The sequence below is a fragment of the Anoplopoma fimbria genome, chromosome 1 (genome assembly GCF_027596085.1).
Source record: "Anoplopoma fimbria isolate UVic2021 breed Golden Eagle Sablefish chromosome 1, Afim_UVic_2022, whole genome shotgun sequence".
NCBI lineage: Eukaryota > Metazoa > Chordata > Actinopteri > Perciformes > Anoplopomatidae > Anoplopoma > Anoplopoma fimbria.
Genome location: NC_072449.1, coordinates 27,618,407 through 27,642,798, shown reverse-complemented (window position 1 = coordinate 27,642,798; position 24,392 = coordinate 27,618,407). Strand labels below are relative to the sequence as shown.

The 24,392-nt window shown below is 42.0% G+C and overlaps 2 protein-coding genes across 2 annotated transcripts; both read right to left on the bottom strand.

Annotated features, from left to right (window-relative positions):
* Positions 1–317: 317 nt before the first annotated feature.
* On the bottom strand, positions 318–5,244 carry LOC129093318 (THAP domain-containing protein 5-like). The gene is made up of 5 exons (XM_054601308.1): positions 4,875–5,244; positions 3,133–3,316; positions 1,248–1,984; positions 941–1,127; positions 318–727 (listed from the first exon to the last, which is right to left on the bottom strand). Exons 1-5 carry the CDS (start codon positions 4,946–4,948, stop codon positions 608–610), a joined length of 1,302 nt encoding a protein of 433 aa, XP_054457283.1. The 5' UTR covers positions 4,949–5,244; the 3' UTR covers positions 318–607.
* A 2,021-nt stretch (positions 5,245–7,265) lies between these two features.
* ppp5c (protein phosphatase 5, catalytic subunit) lies at positions 7,266–15,710 on the bottom strand. The gene is made up of 13 exons (XM_054627552.1): positions 15,601–15,710; positions 13,807–14,048; positions 12,983–13,130; positions 12,692–12,813; positions 12,544–12,609; positions 12,214–12,312; positions 11,542–11,647; positions 11,171–11,313; positions 9,845–9,932; positions 9,705–9,745; positions 9,411–9,589; positions 9,232–9,313; positions 7,266–8,437 (listed from the first exon to the last, which is right to left on the bottom strand). The coding sequence occupies exons 1-13, from the start codon at positions 15,695–15,697 to the stop codon at positions 8,375–8,377; spliced, it is 1,476 nt and encodes a 491-aa protein (XP_054483527.1). The 5' UTR covers positions 15,698–15,710; the 3' UTR covers positions 7,266–8,374.
* Between the last annotated feature and the right edge of the window lie 8,682 nt (positions 15,711–24,392).

Here is a 24,392-nt window from a genome sequence, read left to right as displayed (position 1 = left end):
AGTTAAACCTGAGAGTTATTACATCCACGTTCCTTCCTGTCAGACATTGTTTCCCAAATACTTTTGGGTTACTTAGATCTACTGAATAAAAATATACCAGGGAGAAAATATGATTATTTACATGGTGTATTTCAGCTTCATATGATGACGCTGTTCCAAATCATTTCCACCGTTAAATCAAATCTCCATGTAGCAACATGCTAAATACTAAATGAAAACAGGTGCTTAAACTTCCATGAGTTGGCTGTGTTATCTTTGGGTCTTTTTAAAAGCTAAAATGTACATTAACGGTAGAAATCAATCAGAAACCTCAATGGAAGTTATTTTTAATTTGATATGTACATGATCACAAACAAAAATATGTTACAAGTCAAACAGAAAGTGGTTAGAGGAAGGAGGGGAGGGATAGATGGAAGAAACACCAAAAAAAAAAAACAATCAACAGAAAAAAACCATTGGACACTGTCCCATATTATTCATCCATATTTGAGCAAAGCTGACAGCAGATCCGACAACGGTTAAGAGACTAAATAATTCGATAGCGCTTTGTTTTCACATCATCGGCCCCAGAGGGCGGCAGACGGACACACGGACGGGACGGTCAGCCTCACAGCTTCTCGTCCGCGGTGATCAGCGGAGTGTACAAGTACGCAGCATCGTCCTCTTCGTAGATGATCGCCACGGTCCCGTCTGCATCCGACACCGCTGCACTGGTCTGTATGTACGCCTGAGAACGAGGGACAACGAGGTGTGAATGCACTGGTTGACATTTTCACTTTACAAACAAACAGTTGCAGAGCAAGTTCAATAGTGTTCAGCATCTTCGGATGAAATATAAGAAAACACCTTCAGCTAAAAGAAACTTGAGAGCAGAAATAAGATGAGTTTTATCTTGGAATCAATCTGGACTGATTGCGTGTAAATACTCCGAGCTCCTCACCCTCTCCAGCAGCTGCAGTCGCTCCTCGTTCAGCGAGTTGCTTTGCCTCAGCTGGCTCACCGTGTTCTCCAGGCCCAGGAGCTTCTCCAGGTGGCGGCGGTGGCGCTGCTGCAGCACCTTCACCTTCTTCTGCAGCTCGGACACGATGGCCTCCAGCTGCTCCTTGCTCAGACTGCTCTTGTGGTAGCTGCGCGTGAAAAGAAATGGAGAGAGGTTGGAAACATTTTATAATGAGACTGCCAACATTACTCCAAACCCTGTGGCCTGCATCTAAAAAAAAAAGAAAAGCAGACGAGTCGGTGCTCACCAGTGCTCCTCCAGCTGGCGGTCCAGCTGATCCACGGCGTCCTCCTCCTCCGTGCCGTCATCCCCTTCTCCCTCGTCCGTGTCCAGTCTTTCCACGGTGAGGACCAGGGATGTCGGGGAGGGCGGCGTGTACTTGGACACTATGGGCAGAGTGGATGTGATGGGCTTGGAGCTCAGGGCGGAGGACAGCACCGTGTCCGGGCAGATGTTGAGCTGGGCGGCGGTCTCACTGGGGAAGACGTTCGGTATGGTCTCGAAGTAGGCGATGACTTGAGTTTCGCGGCCCTCGTGGTCGTCCGAGGGCTCCTCTGTGGCGCTGGTCACGTCTTCACTCACCATCCCGCGGCCCTGAGTTAAGATGGCAGCTCTGATTTCATTCAGAAGCTCATCTTGGCCCTGGCCGGCGGGGCATTCAGACATCACGACCACCTCCCCGCTGTTACTCAGATCGTTTACTGTCTGCAGTAAAGTAAAAGGGAAACTCGGCCCCGTTTTGAATCCGTTCACTGACGCCAGGTCTGTCCAGTCCGATTCCCCAGCATCACTCGCCTCCAGCCGGCCGGCTTCTCCCTGCTGATCCACAGTGATCTCGTACACATGTACGGTGTGCAACGTTTCGCTCTCCATCTCCACAGCGTCGACAGCCAGCGTCCCGTCACCTGACACCGCTACGCTTTGATCGCTGTTAGCGCGAAGCCGCTTCGGCGTCCTCTCACAGGAATCAGCCGCTTTCCGTTTCTAGAAAGAAGGAGCGTGTGTTTAGAAAAAGCAACATGACAGTGTTTACAGTTTAGCTCTAGTGTTGCAATCATAAGACTTTCTTACGGACATCAGAAATGTCATCAAGGTTGGACCGAGTCAGGTCAGTCTTTGTATACGCCATTCAATCACTACATGTGCAGATCTGCTTGTTAAAGTGCCAAGTAAAACTTTTTACAAAAAAATATATTTTCAATGATTTATTATATTATATTACATTACATAACACAAAAATCTTCTCACAACAAGGGCCGGGTGATTATTCATCATGATAATTGATTGTCCTTTTGTGAAGAAATCATATATGGAAAGCACATACTCACTCAAGTTTCAATTGATAAGAACTCTAAAATTATTTTAAACAACTGTTTTAATCAGATTATTATGCATTTGTAAAAACACTAATTTTATTCTCTGTAATTTCACTTGATACTTAAATTAATTTTGCATTAAAGTTCTTAATTAAATGAGAACATATTTTTCTTTACCCCTATGGGAATTAAATACTTTATAAGTATTTAATTCCCATAGGGGTAAAGAAAAATAGGGCTTTACCACGTGGTTATTTGATTTACACTATTTATGGAACTACCAAAAAACATGCTATAATGTGATATATATTGTTAAGGAGATATCAAATGACCTACAGTGGGATAGAAGATTTTTTGCGATATTGCCTGACAGGATGAATTAATCATTATGTAATATAAAAACTACAGAAAACTATCTAGGAGCGCCTGTTTGTCATTACCAATTATTTTAAAATAAACTTTGTGTTCACCGTATCACCTTTGCTGTCTGCTTTGGTTAAAGAGCTGCACAATCAACTGTCTGGGGAAAGGGTTTAAACCTTATATATAAACTTAAGTTCTTCAACTTCTATGTTGCATTAAGCTGCAAACACATCCTCACATCCATGAGGAAGTTGCAGATAGTTTTGTGTTTCTGAGGAAAATTTCCGGCCGATAAAAGAAAATCTAACTTCCAAGTAGGAAAAATAACATTGAAATGGTACAAATGTTAAAGAACAAATACCAGCTCCCTGAAAAGGAAATCATATTCAGCACAATAATGGAAAATGATTGCCAGAATTAAGGTCAGAACAAAACGGTTTCTTCTGGTTTTACCTCGGCCTCCTGGAAGACTGTGGGCACAGCGTCGCTCTCAAGGTAGCGGATCCCCCATCGCACCTTGAAGCACGACGGCGCAAAGTGCTCGTGGCAAATATACTGGTGCCGAGAGGGAGTCCAGTTGTCACGGCGCATGTTCCTCAGCCACATTTGCAGCCGGACTGGGTCCTGTAGAGGGAACCTGGAGCACAATGAAGACTACGGATGTGAGAGACTCTTCACACTCGGGCTCCTTATAGACAATTATTGTGAAATGTTTCGAATCAAATAACAACCAGGGGAAAGAATGCTTCATAAACCTGACTCAGCTTGTTTCAAAGTCTCAAAACTGCCTCCCTAAACTGGAAATCAGACACTGTGGACTCGGCAAATTTTGGTTTGTGCGACTCTCTACGGTGTAATGCAACCCAACACTGGAAGTTTATGAGGTCGTACTTAGTGGTGGTGCTTTATGGAATACATTTATGTTGAAGATAATATCATGTGTGTGAGGAAGACGGAATAATAGAGACAACTTTTGAAAACACACAAATATGTCAAAGCTACAATGGCAGCAGTTACTGAGTGACGTCACTGGTGGAATGGAACTAAATACATTTACTCAAGTACTGTCTTTAAGTACTATTTTGACATGTACTGTACTTGAGTATTTACATTTTATGCAGCTTTATACTTGTACTCTACAACATTTATTTGATACTTTTCATATAAAAAATACCCATATGATGTGCTTATATGATGCAGTACTGTACTACTCATCTACCCATAAGGTATTAAAATTGGCTCCACATTTAGTAACAACATTAAAAGGCTCTCACGTGTATTCTTTAGTGAAGGAAGACATTCCACACGATGAGTACTTTCACTTTTGATAGTCTTAGTACATTTTACTGTTAATACTTAATACTGAGTATTTTTCAGACTATGGTATGGTTCTACTTTTACTTAAGGATGCGAGTAGGCGGCTGTGGCGTAGTGGAGAGCAAGGTAGTTCTCCAATCAGAGGGTCGGTGGTTCGATACCCGGCTTCGGCAGTCGATGTGTCCTTGGGCAAGACACTTAACCCCAAGTTGCTCCTGAAGGCCATCGGTGTGGACTGGATGATGAATGTTAGTTAGAGTCTGATGGTGGCAGCTTGCATGGTAGCCTGTCATCAGTGTGTGAATGGGTGAATGATATGTAACATACTACTGACTGTAAGTCTAAATGACTGTAATGTAATGTAATGAGTACTTCTTCTGCAAATTGCCTGTGAATCATCAGCTCTAGGACTAGAGACACTACAGGCAGAAACACTTGGTTGGCATGCACTGGTTCATTTTAAGGTTTTGGGCCTCCTCGCTTGCATAACATGTCTTCTTTCACGTGGAAAGAAAACGTGAAAAACACACATTTAGGAATGTATTTTACTACAAAAGGACATAAAATGTAATTTCTAAATATAACTAAATAATAACTAAACACATATCCAGAAATAACACGTTAAACAAATCTTAAGGGGAACTTTCCCTTCAATAAAACTCAGTCACCATCAGGACCCAAAGGTCAAAAAGACGACCTCAACTGAACAGGTTTATTATAAATAATAATAATAATAAAACTTTAATAACAACAGGATGTATTGTCAGTCAGCCATTGTGTAACCTGGATGGACGTGGTGAAGCCTGACTTGTTGGATAGGAACACGTCCCTTCCAGTCAGAGATGACGAGCAGCTAGAAGACGCTTTAAGCAGCTTACTTGTAGAAGCTCTTCCTGTCGCCGCCGTTTCCGGAGTCATTCTTACAGTTTGGGACAGAACAATACTTTGGCATCTCGGGTCGGTCGGTGTCGGTGTTGTTGTGGAAGTTCTGACGGTCTCCGTGTCCAAATGGGTTCACAACAAGGTGAAACGCGTGCTGTGTGTTTGTCAACTCGTGGCGCACAGGTGATGACGTACGATCAGCTGGCGGCAGTCGTGACGTCAGATAAATGCGACTTTAGCTCTAACAGAACAAAAACAAAGGAAACGGTGAATAAACTACTGTTTTTCAGACCGGGAAGCGTCTCTACGGACTGCGGGAACAGAAACGTGAGCTGTCGTGGCTGTGAGTGGCACTTATCCGGGTTATATATTCCGAAGAGCCGGTTAGCATCGTAGCTAGGCTAACGTTAGCGCTTAGCAGCAAGCAGCCAATCAGAGGCCGGGTCTTCCCGCGGGCTTTCTGGGTAGCAAGCCCGCACATGCGCAGAACGGACCGGGCCCTTTTTTTTTTATGAAAGCATGTATGTAGTGGTGATACAAGTAAAAGTCCTGCATTCAAATTGTATTAAAGCAAACGCACAGAAGCATTAAAATACTTAGCAACAAATTATGCAGAATGGCCAGTTTCAGAATAATTTAATGATATTATTGAAATCATAGTTATTGATTCATTAATTACATTACATTACAGTCATTTAGCAGACGCTTTTATCCAAAGCGACTTACAGGAAGTGTATTCAACATAGGTATTCAAGAGAACTACTAGTCACCAGAAGTCATAAGTGCATCTCCTTTCTTAAACAAGCATCTCAAAGCATAAACCAGAGCAAAAGTATAGTGCAGAGGCAAATTACTACGAAAACAATAATTGCAACAGACTAATACGAATACAATAAGTGCTACAAACTACTACGAATAGGATAAGTGCAGTAAACAAATACGAATTCAATAAGTGCAACAACTAATACAAATACAATAAGTGCTAAGAGGAAGGCTCAGGGTAGTACTTCTTGAAGAGGTGAGTTTTCAGCCTGCGTCTAAAGATGGGCAGCGACTCTGCTGTCCTGACGTCAGTGGGGAGTTCATTCCTCCACTGAGGGGCCAGGACAGAAAAAGCTGTGACCGGGTGGATCGGCCGCAGGGACCTCTGAGCGACGGGGCAACCAGTCGCCCGAGGCAGCAGAGCGAAGTGGTCGGGCGGGGGTGTAGGGCTTGACCAAGGCCTGGAGATAGGAAGGAGCTGTTCCTTTCACTGCCCTGTAGGCTAGCACAGAGTCTGTAACTGGATGCGAGCTCTTACAGGGAGCCAGTGTAGAGAACGGAGAAGGGAAGTTGTGTGGGAGAACTTGGGGCGATTGAACACCAGACGAGCTGCAGCTTTCTGGACAAGCTCCAGAGGTCTGATGGCCGACGCCGGGGCTCCGGCAAGTAGTGAGTTGCAGTAGTCCAGGCGGGAGATGACCAGAGCCTGGATGAGCACCTGCGCCGTCTCCTCAGTGAGGAAGGGGAGAATCCTCCTGATGTTGTAGAGGAGGAATCTGCAGGAGCGTGTGACCGATGCAATGTTTGCTGAGAATGACAGTTGGTCGTCCAGGGTCACACCCAGATTCCTCACAGTCCGAGTTGGCGTCACCACGGCATCATCAATGGTGATGGACAGGTCTCGGTGCGGGCAGCCCTTCCCCGGGAGGAACAGTAGCTCGGTTTTGTCCAGGTTGAGCTTCAGGTGGTGTGTCGCCATCATTAATGTGTATGTTTCTTTAAAGCTTGGGCTTATTTTAACCGCTGGGTATCTTGTGAATTTCCCCAATGGATCAATAAAGTCGAGTGTTTATCCATAATAATATATAAAAAAATATCTATTATTTTCATGTGTTATTAAATTGAATTCGCCATGTACCTGAAATAAGTATTGGAGTAAAAAGTACAATATTTCCCTTTGAGATGTAGTGGAGTAAAAGTATGAGGCAGCAGGTAATGGAAAATACTCAATTAAAGTACAAGCACCTAACAATTGTACAGTGCTTGAGTAAATGTACTACGGTACTTTCTACCACAGGTAAATTGAGATATTGAAAAAAATAAAATCTTCATAGGTATGACTCCCACTGCTTTTCTTGGTAAGACCCATTCAAGCGATAGGATTGGCCAAACTCCATGCTTGATGAGGTACCAGTAATCTGATTCGCTAATGGGCACCAATGGGCTATCCCAACCCTTTCTACTCAAGTTCAATGCCCAACGTTAACCATTATCTGTGCCTCAACCAGTTACGCATGGATAGGTCTTTCCAAGAAGTTGCAGTGGGATTCCTTTATTAAGCTCCCACAACGGACACTGTGTTAGAAAAGCAGACAACATTAACAGACATTAATAAAGATACCAGCTTGTTTCTAAAATCACTGGACTGGATTTTCTTTATTCAATATTTTCTCCAAACATTACACGGAATCTTTAAATGATACAGTATATATACATACACGTCAGTGTATTTCTTTATCTAAAAACTTGAGGGCTGTTGGACAATGCAGCTGTGCGCTTCAAGACAGGATCGCATTTTGGACGTTTGTGTACTGACGAAATCCACGCGTGTACCACCAGTAATTGAACGTGTGTCAGGGAGACTAGAGTGCCATTGGTGTTTGCCTTACGCCAAAGCTAGTTCGGAGAATAGACTGTGCGGGAGCTGCCGGGTAAGTGGAACGATGAAGGTCAAGGATGAAAAACATGGAGAGCAGCGGTATCTTCCTTAACAGGAAGCAGTGCAAATTAAATGTTACCAGCTACATGACTGAACCAACTAAACACACCACTAACGGCAAACAGCACCTTTAAGAGTGTCACCCGACACAATCTATTGGTTGTTTTTTGGGACTGGGATCATACATGTAATCGTTTCTGTATTCCTGTTTAATAAAAAAATAAACGGACATACTGTAGGATAGATTTGAGAAACACTGATAGACATGCTGCTCTTCACCCAGTTTACAATGTTCCAAGCTGTGTACACGGGCCAACAGTACGATACTAGGTTTCAGAGTCACAAGAGGCTCCTTGTAAAAACTGAACAATCATTTTCATTACGGATCTTTGGTACATATCAGCTATTTGATCCCATCTGCTGAGTATATCAATTATTCTAAAAACCAAGCAGCTCCAAGGAGACTTATCTGAAAGGTTGGTTTCTTTACCCGGTGATGAAACACATGAGCGGGCAAATGGACAACGGAAATGGAGATTTTTTTTTCCAGTTTTAACCGATAACATGAAAGAACGTACCCAGTTGTGGACTGGGGCGGGAGGAAGTGATCTCTTCCCATCTGAACTACACCATGTGTTTTCTGTACACAACTAGTGGACGTTTTGTCGGGTGAGAGGGATCCCTTAGGCTAAGCATGAGCCAGAGGCATGTCCGAGCACTGTAGGGAGTGAGGTGGCTGGGATGGTTCAGGTCAGACGGGAGGTCGTCAGTGTCACAGATGGATTGGCGTGGCCTCTACATCATCCCCATCTGCATTAGCGTGTTGGCATACGCCATGGGTTTGACATTCGGATGAGGCTGTGAAGGAGAGTGAGAGGCAGACAAACGTTACATCATGATTTAACAAACTTATTAAAGCCCCAAATTAATCCTTAATAAGCTTTTGCTAACTAAAAGTCGAACACTTCTTTTTCGTAGTTATTTTCCCGGCTGGTTATGATAACATTTTACTGAGCAGATAAACAGAAGTGGCTCTGTAACATAATGCAACATTACAAGAGAAGCTTCAGTTCATAACTTTAAACTTTTAGATTCATTTTTACTTTCAAATAAGCAGTTAAGACTGTTGGGCTAAACAGGAGCAGTTTGGACCGTAGTTGATGCGTGATCCATACAGACCCCCATGTTCATGCGTTCATGCTCTCATCAGCTCAAATGAGTTTTGGCTGAATGTAAATTATAAAGTTATCATGAGGTTTTCAATTGCAACCTTGCAAAATGTAGTTTTTAGTGAGAAACTTGAATAAATACAGTTGTTTGAAGTAGATGTTTTCACAGCTATAAAAAAAAGAATATTAGACAGATTATGACCTATTAAACTTCTTTACACTAGCTTATGAAGTATATAATACATAACTTAAAATAATATTGCCAAGAATTTGAAATAAAATACAATTATGTATTTCCTATAAATTTGAAATGTGTGTTTTTATGCAAATACCCACTATACATGACAATAACAAAGCAAAAAGGATAACATTTAGAAATTTGGCGGTTTACACTGACTTCGGTGCAGTTTAAATAATTTTTCGGGACAACAGAAACATTCTGTTTCGGCCGACATACACTAAATTAGACCACAGGATACTGACCACAGCAGTGAACTGGTGGAATTCTGGCTTAAGGTCTGATCCCCTGAGGTGGATATAGGCTCCTTTGTTTCCCATCTGATCACTGGAGGAAGACAGAATACAACACACAGCATTTAATGAGAACAGCGGACGAAATAGCTGACTTAACACTCTTAAAGTTAGCCGACGTCATTACGTACCAGTAGTTGGGTGCTGAGAACACGGTGATGCACTTCCCTGAGTGAGTGACCTCGTAGCCCTCAGCTTTGACCTCATGACTACGCACAACCAAATCCAGCTTATTCTGCTCCAGGAAGCGCTCAGTCACATCCGGCCCGAACTGACAACTCACTCCCCGCTTGCTGACTGACCGGCCAGCCTGCATGACAGAGAGAAAGAGAAATTAATTCTTAATCCAGTTAGAAGTGGACTGAACGTTGCTCCAACACAAATCAATGGATTCACAATGAGCTATTGGGTGGGTGGGAACTGACCTGAGGCTGTGGATCCGACCAGAGGAGGTCACACATGGGACCTGCGAAAGAGCAGAGGAAAGTGTTCCGGTAAGTCTTTCTACAGATGTTTTTCTCTGAGCCAGTTTTACACTGATGGTGCATTTGGAGGCGGAGCCTACCTGAGTCTGGAGGCTGTCTGTTCCTTTCAATCTTCCTGAGGTCCTCCAATGTGACACCATCTTCACTGAACAGTCCGCCGTGCATGACCTGAGATAGAGAATCTTATTAAGCCAAATCTGTCAGCAGTGCCGTATCAGTCAGGAAGCCGTCACACACACACACACACAGGTAGAGGGTAGGTAGTGTGGCCCATGTGTGAGGACTGTGTGCAAGGTACAAATTATCCAACCACTGCAGCTACAAAAATGACACAAGTTAGATTTGTGTATACTATGGGGTTGGGATATGGCTGTTTTTAAATACACACGATCGTCGGCAACAGTCACCATATTCATAGATCAAGTACACACTTTACTGAGTGTAAATTAAGACTGTATATGCGAATATGATGCAGCTCTCCAGGATAAACAGGCATGCAAAGATAAGTCTTGTTATACGGTAATACGCCCAGTGGAAGCGTACAGACAGCTGCGGACATGGATGCGTAGTATTTCTGTTAACACCGTCCACTTGGGAGGACGCATTCCACACATGCCCAGCAGATCACTACACTACCACTTAAGAGTCTGGTCAGTTGACGGATTTGCTGACAAGCTTTGATTTTATACCAACCAGTTGAACCAGCTTTGGTCAAAAGAAGCCTACCAATAACAACCCGGGCCCACAGCATCAGGTGCTGTATTGCCATAGTAATACGCAAAATGACAGTGTGATATAACATAATATTATGTCATATCACGTCATGATAGATGTTATTATGTCATATGTGTCATATGTTACGGACTAAGAGGATATGCACAATTCACTGCCGTGCAGTGGACAGAAACATGAGGGAGTTGGGATGAGATGCACATTGTGTGTTTTTTTATTTATTTTTTTATAGCTGTAAACTTACCATAGCAGTTTGTGCAGAGTTTATTTGTCGTTGAATAAATGCTCACTTAAGCTGGGCTGATCTTTGAGGTGGACCAGCCATTCTCATTTTAATGCAAAGCTGTTCCCTTGGCGTTATGTGCAGTAGATGCTGAGTCAAGTGCGACACCTACTGGTAAAACTCGGTACACCGGTTGGGTCTTGTGGCTTAACACCAAACCAGTTTGACTAATTTTACACTGCCGCAACTCTGCTGCCATTTGAAGACTTGAAGGATAGTGGCCCCACATGCAGTTTTGAACAAAGCTGCATGGTCAAATTGGAGGAAAAATAGACAATGGCTCATCTGGTTACAGAATTTATGTATCAAACAGAAACTAGACCCGGTGAACAAGAACTTAATTAGTTGCACGGCCCTGTGAATGCTTTCAACTCACGACGCCACTGCTTACCAGTACTTTGCTGTTGATACACTGTGCAAGAGGCAGCCACTGGAAGACCTCGCTGAACAGCTGGAACATCTGGGCTGTATACTTGGCTTTGACCTCCCCTTCAAATCCATACATCTGGTTCATGTTGTCTGTCTCGTGGTTACCTGCATGTAAAAATCTTGATTAAACAACCATCGTTAAATAACTTTATAACTTAATACAAAGTCTGTAAGGTAACAGTAGAAACAAAATAAAACATTAACTCAAAGAAAGGCTAATAAAGGAATTTCATTGTTGTGTGTGACACATAAGACATGTTAAACAGCACACATCTGCAAACAGCAGACACGCATCCACAGACTCATGCACAGGCACAGTGTAGGTACTCTCACCCCTGAGCAAGTGGAAGTTGTCGGGGTAGAGCAGCTTGAAGCCAAAGAGGGTAAGAATGACCTCAAGAGAGAAAGAGCCGCGGTCGACAAAATCGCCATTGAACAGCTGAATTCTGGGGTTAAGCATTATGACGCACACGTTTTGAGGCTTTTAGCTGTGGTTCTTTTAAGGCCTTTACACACAGAGGAACGCAAGGAATTAGCCAAACCAAATACCAATTCTTGCCTACGAATGTTTTATGTCTAGGGCTTTTTTTTGTGAAAGGAAAAAATGGAAGGAGTGGATCTGGTCTGTGCTGACTTGGTCAAGGTTGAAGGGAGTTATAAAGTTTGAGCACCCGTGTTGTTGTTTCATAAATACAGGCCCAACTCAACCTGTTCTGCAGGACGTGATTGGTTGATGCCTTACTTTGCGCTGTGAAAGCTCATAAAAATCAACATCGTTACCGGAAAAAAAGCTTTTTCGGTGCGAAATAATCTGATTATGTGTAAAAGAATTTGTGACAAAAACAATAGTGAAAGAAAATCGATTTAAGTGCAAATTAATCTCACCAAAAAGAAAAAAGGTTGTGTGTAAAGGCCTTCAGGAACAGAATGGTACAAACAAGGAGGATGGTTGCATTGAACACCAATGTAAAAGCTGATGCTCAGCTGTCAAAAAGAAAAGGATACATAGGGGTTGGTCTCCGATGGTAAGCCGTTCAACTTGAAGATGTTGAGGAGATCGTAGTACTGTCCGTGTGTGTCACCACAAATGGTTATTTTTTCTGTCTGTGGATAATAGAAACATACTACCTTAAACAGAGTATCAAAAAGATAACCGTATAAAACAACCATGAAAAATAACAGGAGCTTTGTGTTTTATTTACTCTTGTGCTGGGACTCTAACCCCTGCAGTCCTATTATGAATGGATCAAAGAATGCAAGTGTACTGTTGCACTCTCATTGTAAATGAACTAACAGTCACTTTTAGTCATCTCTCTCCTGATTATCTGCACTCACCTCTTTTAATGTGATCTCAACAAGACTGGGTAGTTTCGATAGAAGGTCCTTAACTTGCACCAAAATCTGAAAGAGTTCAGAAAGTTAAATGACAGGTACATTTAAGTTTCCTTCAGTCAGTGGGTTTCATAGAAGCAAACGTGTTTACCTGATAAGCACACTTTCTGTGCAGTTTCTTCTGGTCTTTGAACCAATCCACCATCTCCTTCATGAACTTCAAGGTGACCTTCCCGTCCTCAAGCTTGGGGCCGTCATAGTCATCCTCAATCGCTGCAATTCAAGATCAATTTCTTTCAGATGAAAAATCAAGTGGTAAAGTAAAGAATGAAATGTTCACATCTATGCATTTTATTATTATTATTATAACCTTCATCTTACAGCACATTATGATTACAGATATATATTTTTACACATTTGTTTAATAACATGGGAGACATACTCATGCTTTCAATGTCCAGAGAGTCGACAACAGATTTCTTAATCTCATCGCTGGCAATGGCTCTCTCGAAAGCCTTCCTTTTCACAATCTTGTTACATTCCTGATACTTCATCCTCGCATCCTTGTCATTTGGTCGAACCTTCACTACCTATAATCAGAGAAGGGAAAGGAAATAATTCAACCACACTGGTTAGTCATCAACCCGCATCGAGGAAAACGTCGGGAAATTGACTCTGCGTCAAAAGACCAGGATGTGAACAATTAATAAAATTAGATAACAGTTTGGATCCTGCAGTTTATACCGGATGAAAAATACTTAAACTATTCAGACTCAGACAAAGTTATGCCCAATACGTCTATAAATAAATATCAATCTAGATACAACCTCTCATAGCTTCTTAAGGATTAACTCTCATTTTGTGTTGTCATGGTGCTTGGTCCAGTTTGGCCACAAATTGCTTTGGCTATGGCTGAGTTATGAGAGGTCTTTGTCGCTAAAGCCACAGTATATTTATATTGCTTACGGCACGAATAACAATAGACACAAAATTAGCTGTGGTGCGAGGGTATTCAAACTGGATCTAATAGGCTTCATGTCTGAATTAAAGGATAATCCCTATTCCAGGCTGTTAAGGCAACACAAGCAGCCTAACTCATGGCGGCAGATCAACAGATGGAACTGGAGAGCTCTTTCTTTTTGAGAAAATCAGAAAAAATAAAAAAACATTTCATTTTACTGTGCACATTACTTATGTCTCATACATTCTAGGTCCAGAGTTGAACAGTGGGCAGATACTAATAGTCAAAGATGCTGTGTTTCTTACCGTCTCGTAATCCTTAAGTGCTGCCTTGAACTTGCCCAGTGCCATGTTGGAGGTGGCGCGGCGGTAGTATCCCTTGATGTAGTTCTTGTCTATCTCCAGGGCCTTTGTGGCGTCAGCCAGGGCGTACCCGTAGCACTCTGTGCGCAGGTATGCCAGGCTTCGGTTGCTGTAGTAGATGGCATTGGTAGGGTTGACCTCCAAGGCCTCCGAGTAGTACTTGATTGCATTTTCATAGTCTTTATCTGAAAGAAAATGACACATGGTCACTAGAGAACACTGGGCTTGTGGTTCTACAAAGTTCCTTTAAAGAGATCAAATACACAGCAGGCGGTTCAGCTTTATTGTTGTTTATGCTAAAAGAACTGATGGCAGATTTTTGATAACAATGCCTGGATAAAAGAAGTGCATTGTTGATAGTAAGAAACATGAGCTGCCTGTAGACATAATTTAAGGCTCTGATAACTTGTAGTAGGCTTCCTATGCTTGAACTGTATATTGTAACATGGTATTCATTTAATAATTCAAAGTAAAAACATTGAAAGCCAATAATGAGGACAATCCTTCCCACACTAATCAAGCTAAATAATGGGACAATATTCTCTTTATTATTGTGTATTTTATAAATCCCAAACTTAAACTACTGGAATCATGTCAAGGAATACTATCTATATCATCTATAACACAACATTAGTAACTAGGCGTGTAGTGTTTTGCATTAACACAGGTGGCAGAGTGGCATTTTGAAAGACACCTTTACTTTCGTTATCTATGCTTTTCTCTGTCAAACTGAAAGCAGCATGTGTATCTGCTGAAGTACCGTACTTAAGTACAATTTTATTGTGCTTTTCTCAAGTATCAGCACTATATTTGTTTTAAAGTTAAGTCGCTAGTTGCTTTGCAAATTCAGATGAATAATACAATTATTATTATGACATATTATTATAGGTTAAGATAAAGATCAGTCTTCATTGAGCCATAGAGGTGAAATCAGTGTGTTGCAGTAACAAGGAAATAAAGAAGTACAGATAATTTGAGAAAAGTAAAAAGTAAAATAAATAATTATAATCCAGTAATATATATGAGTCTACAATGTGCTGTTCTTCATAATGAGCAGATTAACTTTTGCTCCTTTTTTAGTTAATTTTATTATAATACTTTTGAAAGATTTGGAATAGGGGCCTTTCACGTGTAACTAAATATTGTTAGACTGTAGTATTGCAATTTTACTAAACACTCCTTCCACCACTGAACTATCTTGGCTCAAAGGGACTGCTGGTGTTTTCTCTTTTCAAAATAAACTGCCTGACAATAAATGGACACACATATATGAAACAGTTGATGTATTGTTGCTAAACCAGGGCTAATAGAATATTCTAGGAGTTGTTTCTGGATCTCGATCTAAACTCACGATACACGATGAACTAACACGACTGAACACAAACACGAGTTTAAACAACATGTGTAAGAAACCTCATATAAAGCACCAAATCTGAGCAAGTTAGGGTTGCTCTATGGACGACACGCATGGCGACATGTGTTAACATCGATGCTCTAGCTGCTTATGTTGGAGCTAGCGTTAGCTTAACCCGCTAATCTCTATTCAGTGTGGCGCATCCAATGAATGGAGTTCACAGCTAGCATGCTTTGGGTGTTAGCTTAGCTTATCGTTAGCAACCGGCTCCGGCTTGAAGCGTGTTGCAACAGAATTATGTCGCCTTTATAACTCATAATCACATATCTGTCTGTTATACACTGCTGGTAAAAGACACTGGCTTGACAGGTCTGCCACATTACCTTTAAAATACTGATTCGCCTTCTCCTTCAGCAGCTCTGCATCATTACTTCCCTCCGCCATCTTTTCCTCGCTGCCGTATTCCGATACGTGCGCCATTGACTGCACTGTCGCAAAGGTCGCAAAGTCTTCTTTTTTGAAAGTAGTAGGAAATTTAAACCTAAATGTAAAATTTTACTTCTGCATAAATATTGCATGTAAAATATACGGGAAAACGTTAAAAATGTCAGTCAACTCAATTGTTAATGTTAATAAAATGTTTATTACTCACTTGACATTAGATAAAAACTGGATTAAAGTGATGCACATAATAATAGATTATAGAATAAATATAATGTAGAATAAACAGTCTGAGGTATGGATTTACTGTGCAGTATGAACAGTGTAAGAATACGCCAAGATACAGTATGATTGACAGTAGGCAGTGCATGTATAGTATAACATTTTTTTTTTTGCCTGAAATGCATATATATATATATATATATATATATATATATATATATATATATATATATATTATAAATGTATGAATAATTTCCTTGGATGTTAGTTTAAATAAAAAGCGTGTGTGTAGGTGGTTGGGTACGACACTGGGAGATGATGACGTTTCAAAGCTAAATGTATAAAGTACTATTTGCGTTGAAGTTCTATTTAAGTCTATTAACCAGCAGGGGCCAGCATAGCCCTTCTCTGAAATACCCATGAAATGAGACAGCACAACCGGTTGGGTTTGTTGGCAAACTACAAAACTGCTGATGTGAAGTTTGCAAGAAAAATGTGAAGATGATGACTAATGTTTTACAACCGAATCATTAGTTCAAGATTAGTTACATGATTCATCTGGGACTCAATTTCCCCCGGCTTGTCTGGAATGACTTTCATGTTGAGATATCTTAAAATCTCAAAACTCTCTCTGACTGGACTGCAATAATCTTCCAGTTAATTAAAAATCTACAGGCTTATGTTACACATATGGACAGCTTCCGTCACAAATCATTTTGGTCGTAGTCCAGATGCCTCGTGACTTGAGGATGTTGCAGTGGAAGTTCCCTTAACTGCCATCTGAACGCAGCGACGTCGCCCTCCGGACAAGCACACGTGTATGGAGGGACGAATACGGTACGGGTGCACGTATCTGCATCTTTACTCACCCGCACATGGCATCTGACGCACCCCGGCCTAAAACAACTGGTTAGAAAAAACATCACGCAGAGTTAAGCAGAAACACATCCAAGCTGAGCCACCTTTCCTTTGCTAGAAAACTCCCAATGTCTGGGTCGGGACCCACAGGTGGGTCGCAGGAGATTTTATTAGGGTCGCCACATAAATTATGCAGAGTTTCTTCTATAGTCTTTGATTTAACATTCATATCTGCAGTACGAGGGAGCCTTAATGTTCGTATTGTTGTGATAATTGCAGAAGATGTATAACATTGAAAATAACATGAAAGGCTAGCGTACATTCTGTTTGTTTGATAGCAACTCCTCCTAAATGCATTTATTTGGTCTCATTTATAAAGTATTTAAATTGTGTATATGTTTTCAAGAACACGCGCATAAAAAGCTGTGAGTTATTAAACGTATACATCTCTTGAAATGGCTGGTTTACTTATTCAAGATAACATAAGGTGATGTGGAAATGGCAGCACAAATTTGCTCTTCTCACGATTTATAGATGAGGCCTGTTGCGAAATAGAGTGCTGCAGGAATGAGTCCGAAAACACGGAAATGAGTTAGTGTTTTTGCACTCCCCGTCTCAAAGTCAATAGGTTTTTATTTATTGTTTTTTGTTAAGATGCAAGAAATAAACAATTTAAGAGATTTTAATGTCTTGTGCTATGATAAGAGTATCAGTAGATACTCCTCTAGTTAGTTTTGAAGCTTTTAAGTGTCCTAAAACAGGCGGCTGGTAACAAGTGGCTAAATGAGACTACAAAACGCCATCACGCCGACGAGTCCGCCTTTACAGCCTCCGATAATACTCACGCTAATGTGACCGTGTTGTATTCGTTTATAGCCTAATGAAGGAATTTTCACTTCTCCCGAATGGATTTTTAAAAATGAATAAAAGTAGTGTTCAATGCTGAAGATTATCTTGTTCAACAAAAAGTGTAAGTATCATAAACTTGTGTTTTTTGCCACACAGCTTATGCTAACTTCCAGGGGTCGGCTTACCAAACAAAAGGTCATCACATGCACCGCTCTGTCGGGTCAAATTGGGAAAAAAGTGTTTTGGAAACACTGCTCTACACTGTCTGTAGTGGAAAAAAGAGCCGTGGCCAGCAGAGCCTGGAGAGATGGGACATCCGTCTTGTGCACCAGAAAGGAAAAGTCAAGAAAATGTCCTTTGACATATAGGTTTGTGGTTTGGTGTGTTTGGGTTTTTTTGGTCTATGGTTATTAGGGTTAGAAGTTCAACAGAACGAGAGACGTTTGGGTGAAGCATGTGACACAGAGGATACGGCCCAGTCCAGTCTGCTCTGCCATGACTCACCCGCGGCGTCCCGCAGCGAAGAGTAAGAGGCCAAGCAGTCGGGTGAGTCACTGTCGAACAAACCCCGCGGAGTGAGTTCACTTTCTCTCAGTGAGAGCACATATGAGTCGCCCTTTTTCTCTCTCTGAGCCATAACACGTCTAGCTCTGTGATGGTTTTACAAGTAGCGCTGGAGGGACAGTGGGACTGGGTGGGGGGGGAACACAAACACACACACACACACACACACACATCGAGATTGACTGAAAATGAGCTGATGCTACAGCCTGAGCCCCACATAAGAGAGTAAACTCAGACAGTGAGTGGGAGAGACGGTGTGGGAGGTGGAGAGAGAGGTCCAGTAGAATCTGGCTACGGCTGGGAGGAGGGGGAGGAGGGGGGGAATCGCTGTCCTCTTGGGCGTACGATGCATATGAGCGTGGGCGTTTGGAGGGGGTCCTGGGAAAGTTAAAACAAACACGAGCAGAGGAGCGCCGAGATATACGAGCGACGGGAGAAAGACACACACACGTGAAGGGTCGGGGGGGGGGATTTGAGTGACACGCCAGGGGTCACGAGCCAATGAGTGATGAGGCCTCCAAGTGGAGTGGAGTATATGTTACATGGGCCGATCCAGAAGACCCTCTTGCTGTTTATTATGCTGCAGCATGTAAGACCACTGCGTAGAACATGTTTTGAACCCCCCCCCCCCCCCCCCCCTTTTACTCGTCCACTCCACCCATATAACGTCATTCTTTGCCAGAGGTTTTGTAGAAAGTTGAAATAGCAACAGTCTTGTTTCCCCTCCTCTAGCTCTTCTCTGTCCAAATAATTCACTAATGAGTGCTTGACTCCAGGGGGTCTGCCTGTGGGGGGGGATCTCACTTATTGGAACCATATGTTTTTGTAGCGGGCAGGGCTTCAAGCGGAATTGAAGATAAATTGAGGAAGGAAAATAAAAAACTCATCCTATTGAGCTCCACCCTTCCTCCTATTTCTTATTTCCCTGCGCTCGGTTCAGACGTTTAGTTCCTCCGTAAGCCTGCGTGTTTTACTGATAGTCCCCTTGAGTCAGGGGGATTGCTCACATCACACTGATGTAAAAGCCCCCCCCCCGTGCACCAGTGGAGCCGCCCGATGATCAAAAATCGACATCCTGAAATGACACATGGCATGTTCACCGGAGCGGTTTGCACTACAGGGGAGTGAGGAGTTGGAAATGTCATGTAATAGGAAAAAGATAAACGTGATGCATACCTGCCTGCTGGCTTTACCTTTTCCACATACCCCCCTCCTCTGTTTACTCCTGTGTTTTTGGACCTGTAACCAGGGTGGTTAATGGTGGGGACTGGAGGAGGGTATAGAACTCGATCCTGTTTATATTTTGTTGAGCGTCCGTTTACATTTCTCGTAGGGCTGTTTTAAGTATAAAGTCAGGTTGTTGCCTTCAGTGCCAGCAATGAAATCAGCCGCAGCGAAGGTCCTGATGAGCAGATATGGTTTATGAGAATCTGATTATATCTAAATCCAGATGAACTAAATGTGTGTTTTTTGCTTTGTTTATTTCTTAAACTTCTTCTCTATATAATACACACATATAATATATATATATATATATATATATATATATATATATATATATACATAGTTTGATAAGACAAATAGTGTTACAGAGGTTTAAGTTGTTTCTGTTGATATTTTGATTAGATTTCTTAAGTTTTAAAAATAGGAAAAACTTGTTAACTTTGTTCCCTGCATAAAAAGAAGAACAGAAATTTGAATTGGCGGTCTCAGATGTGTCATCCCTTTTCACTTCAGCACTTCCATAACAAAAAAGAAGGTTTATATCATATTTTCTGGTGGAACCGACTGAGGTTTGTGGCTCTTTTGTAGGAAAATGTTCCCAATCCGACAGGCAGTTTTGACTCGGGAGCTATAATACAATAAGGAGTCGCATTAGCCACAGAAACCACAGCTCCATACCTGAGTGTAAGCCCACACACACAGCCTGAATGGAATCAATTCAATGGAAATGTAAAGCAGACTGCAGGCTTTTTTTTTTTTTTTTTTTTTTTACAGTTCATACCAAGCAGTCGCCCCGGGATCGACTGGCACCACAGCCTTGTTAAAGAAAATGACGGACTAAACAGATAATTAGAATAAATAAAAACAAATTACTATGGGAAGTGAAAGCAGCCCAGATTCTTTAAAAACTAGATTAGGATGAAAAAAGATTTTTGCAGTACGAATTTGGCGTCTGGCCTTATTTGGCCATTTCTGTGTTTGTAATGATAATGAAACATTTCTCCATTTTACTTAAGTTTTCACGGCTGCTGTGTCATCAGTCAGGAGTTTCCCCTCCACTGTCCTCACCATGATTCTCTCCACTCACACCCCTCTCCCATTTTGCCATCACTCTCTCACCCATATGCTTTCTGTGTGTCTTCCTCTCTGTCTCTTTTGTCTCCTTTTGAGTGTTTGATGTAGTGCTGGGCACGAGAACAAGGGGATCGGATACACACCCCAAACAGGAAATGAGAATAAGAGAACGGCAGAAAAACTAGCGGGGAAGGAATGCAGATAGATAGAGCGGGGCAGACGGTGGAGGAAGTGAAATAGACACACTGAATCAAAGGGGCTGTAAATGTTGGAGGTGAAAAGGTTGTTCCCCTACCGCGTGTGTGTGAGCAATAGGACAGAGAGAGGTGGAGGAACACCGCGAGTGTAATATTAATAGACAGTGACCACCCCAGATGCTGCTCCATCGCCCTATGACATCAGCCGTCCTGATGAAACCATCCAGAGTTAAAAAACATCCATTTAAAGGGAGACACCCCAGGTAATAAGTGTAAAAAACTTTTTTTAAAGATTATCGCCACGAAACCACAGTTGATTACTTAGGTTAAGACAGCAATTTCTTTTTTGTTTTCTCAGTTTTCTGAGATTTAATGTTTAAATATGTACATGAGGCATTATTTTATGAATAATCTGCTAAATTGCATACATCTCAACATTAGATAAAGCCAGGTTCAAAATTCTTGTTTCATTTTGTTGACATGTTAGGGTCACCAAAAAGTTTTTTACAGAGGGAATTTTGGATATCTCTTATATAGGAATACATGTCTTATAAATCAGGCTATGAATGATATGTGAACAAACCCCTTTGTAAAATCCTTCAGAATATAGAATGTAATGACTCTGGAAAGCTTGGTGTATGTAACTGCTACTGAAGTGCAGAGTTCTGGCTCAGATTCTAAGAAAAAAACTAATTTAGAGAAAACAGCATCTAAAGATACGTTTTGTAAAATGATCATTCACTTTGAAGACACTACAGATGGATAGGGTAAACAATGAATAGACATCACCATGAAACTTCTCCAGTTGATTACTTACATATGGACATTTTCTTTTGCATTACAAATTTGAAATTGTGTGTTTGATTATGAAAATGAGGCATAATGTAATGCTTACTTTTTGAATTTAGGAGAAATTTAAAAACAGAAATAGACAAAGTTATAAAATAAACACTTAAATGTGCATTTTAGATGTTTTCTTTCCACTAGTCTGAAAGACGACATGTTATTGAAGCAAAATTGCCTCAAAACAGTGTTTACCGCGTTACTAAGTGACGTCAAGGGGTCCTACAAAGCATCAGCATGTCACACGTTGGAATGAGAGAGTCTTGGTCTCCCCTTAACTGCACATGTGATCTCTGAACACCTTTTCAGTGATCATTTCAGGAGCTGTGGAGGACACCAACAACTCACTTGGAGTCAGACAAAGCAGTATTTGTTTTTCTCCTTTCAGCTCTGCGACAGCTCCCGCATCACACCCACGTCCCACAGTTGTACTGACGTGCCAGACGGCGACCCTCTAGCAGTTGAGCTCGCTAAAACAAGAAAGGAGCCAGAGGATTATCTATCCATCAAAGGCGACAGCGGCTCACACTGCCCTCTCATCTGGCAGCGCTGTCGTTGGTTTCACGCCAGTTAAACGGCAGCGACAACATGTTGTGGCTGCTGGTTTATTTTACATGGCGGGGCCGTCCCTCCTACTGTTTATGAGCAACCAGCACACATGGTCAAGATTTCCCACAGAGAGGAACCCGCATCATGAGTGACTCAGGATGTCTGGGTGCACACACACACTCTGACCATTAGATGACTGTGGGACTTGAAAGAAAAAAGGAAGGCTTCCACAGAGTTTTGCAAAGCAAGGTGGTAAGAGTGAACCAACCCCAGCCTCACGCAAACGGGGCCCGAATCGCCTCGAGTTGCGTGAATAGCTGAGGGTCTGATGTGGCCAGACGGCAATAACAAGCGATCATAGCGGCAGACAGACACCTGTGTCACAAGTGTTCAAGACGAACTGTAAATATCAGCCGGCGGAGTGACATAACTTTCCCGACTGCTGCGTAATAGTGGGCACATGCAAACTGGAACACAGATGCTTTTTGAGTCTCTAATGAGACACTAAAGCTTTGCCATGTCAATACCAGCAGTGGTGCACAAACACAGACTCAGAAACCAGTCTGAAAATATCCAGTCACACACATAGGCAAGCCATCCAGGATGTTGAGGGGGGGGAGCTTCCTCTTCCTGTTGCTCTTTCTGTTGGACTTTCCTGTCAGTTAGCATTAAGTACTGACAGACCTTTGGGTGCCTTCCAGACTCATCCCTGAGCCTTTCTTCTTTTTTTTTTTTTTTTTTTTTTTTTTTTTTTTATCTCTAGGGAGTATGATTCCTTACTGTAACGTATTAGTACACATCCTGTACACTTGGGTGGCCTGGGCAAAAGAGGCAGCTTAAATTCTAGGTACTCTCTGGAGCAGACGGCTTCTTTGGCACAACAGTGCAGAGACCAGCGGGTATGTAGAAGAGAAAAGGAGGACCACACTTGTCCAGTGCAGCCACAGGAGTTTACATGTTAGCATCTTCTAAATTCTCACTGGATGCCAGTTGAGTGCAATATGGCCTCCCTCTTTATAATTTCTGTGGTTGAAACGCTGACCAAATTCATTTTGTCAAAAATTGCCACCATGTGTGCAGCTCAGAGTCTTTGTGATTCAGCAGTGCCAGAGGACTGTGAATGAGCACCCACTCTTGAAGTCTGGGTTCTGTTATACCTGGCCACCCATAATCCTTTTTATTGTCTGTGTTCGGCCCATGTGTGAGTATGTACTGTAGTGTTCCACAGGTGTTGTCAAGTCTTTTTTTGGGGGGGGTCATTTGAAGTGGAGGCCTGAGGGGGTGTCGGCAGAGAAAGAAGACCAACATCAGGACATGATGAGGAAAATGAGCATGATGAAAAGCAGTGGTGGAAATACTGGGAATATATTTATTTAGTCCTGCATTCAAATGTTATAGCTAACAGCGACTTATCTATCAAAAGTAAAGTAGTCCTTACAGATTTGACATTACACTGTGCTATACATATAATTTATGCTAGGCTATTTGCTTATAATAACTGATGCATTCATGAGATGGGGATAGTTTGACTTTTTTTAGTATGCAAAGTAACCCATAACTTATACTATGTATAATAAAAAAAAATTGTGGGCATCTGAGCCAAGAGTAGAAGTTTAAAAAAGCACACAACTGAAACACCCAAGTTAAGTAATGATACCTCAAAATGTTACAATAAATGCACCGGTTATAAGATACTTTCCAACACTAGTTTAAAACGCCAAATAGTAGGAAAAGAAGATGTCAGATGTGGTTCAAAAGTAGTGAATACTAATAGAGCTTGTCTGTCACATATACAAACTGCACATGTGTGTTTCAGTATGTTCTCATAGACATGTATCATGTGATTATTGCGTGTGAGCGTGCAGTGAATTGGAGGAGAGATGAGGGAGGATTGTATAAAACAAACACATAATCTCACCCTGCTGCCCGCTCCCAAAGTGCCCCGATCACAGGAAATGGGTGTAAAGGAATGACTCAGCTTGCTTTGACCTCCATCACGGCCCCCCCCAAACACCCCCACCCCTCCCTCCAGGGCCGCTTTAATTAGAAAAGCAACCCGTTTGTTATTTCTTCGTCTCCAACACCCAGACCTGCACTCTCTCTCTCTCTCTCTCTCTCTCTCTCTCTCTCTCTCTCTCTCTCCTCTCTCCTCTCCGTCTATGCATCTCAAAACGAGCGCATCCCAAGTTTGGTGATGACTCATATAGCTTTCCCCTCCGCCCATCACTCCTGTGCACTCTCCCTCTCTGCGTAATTCAACTGGCCTAGATTCCACATTCGATGCAGCGGCTTAAAAGCAAACAAACAAACAAACAGCTGTCACACAGATGTGTGCTCTTATCATACCTGCTCAG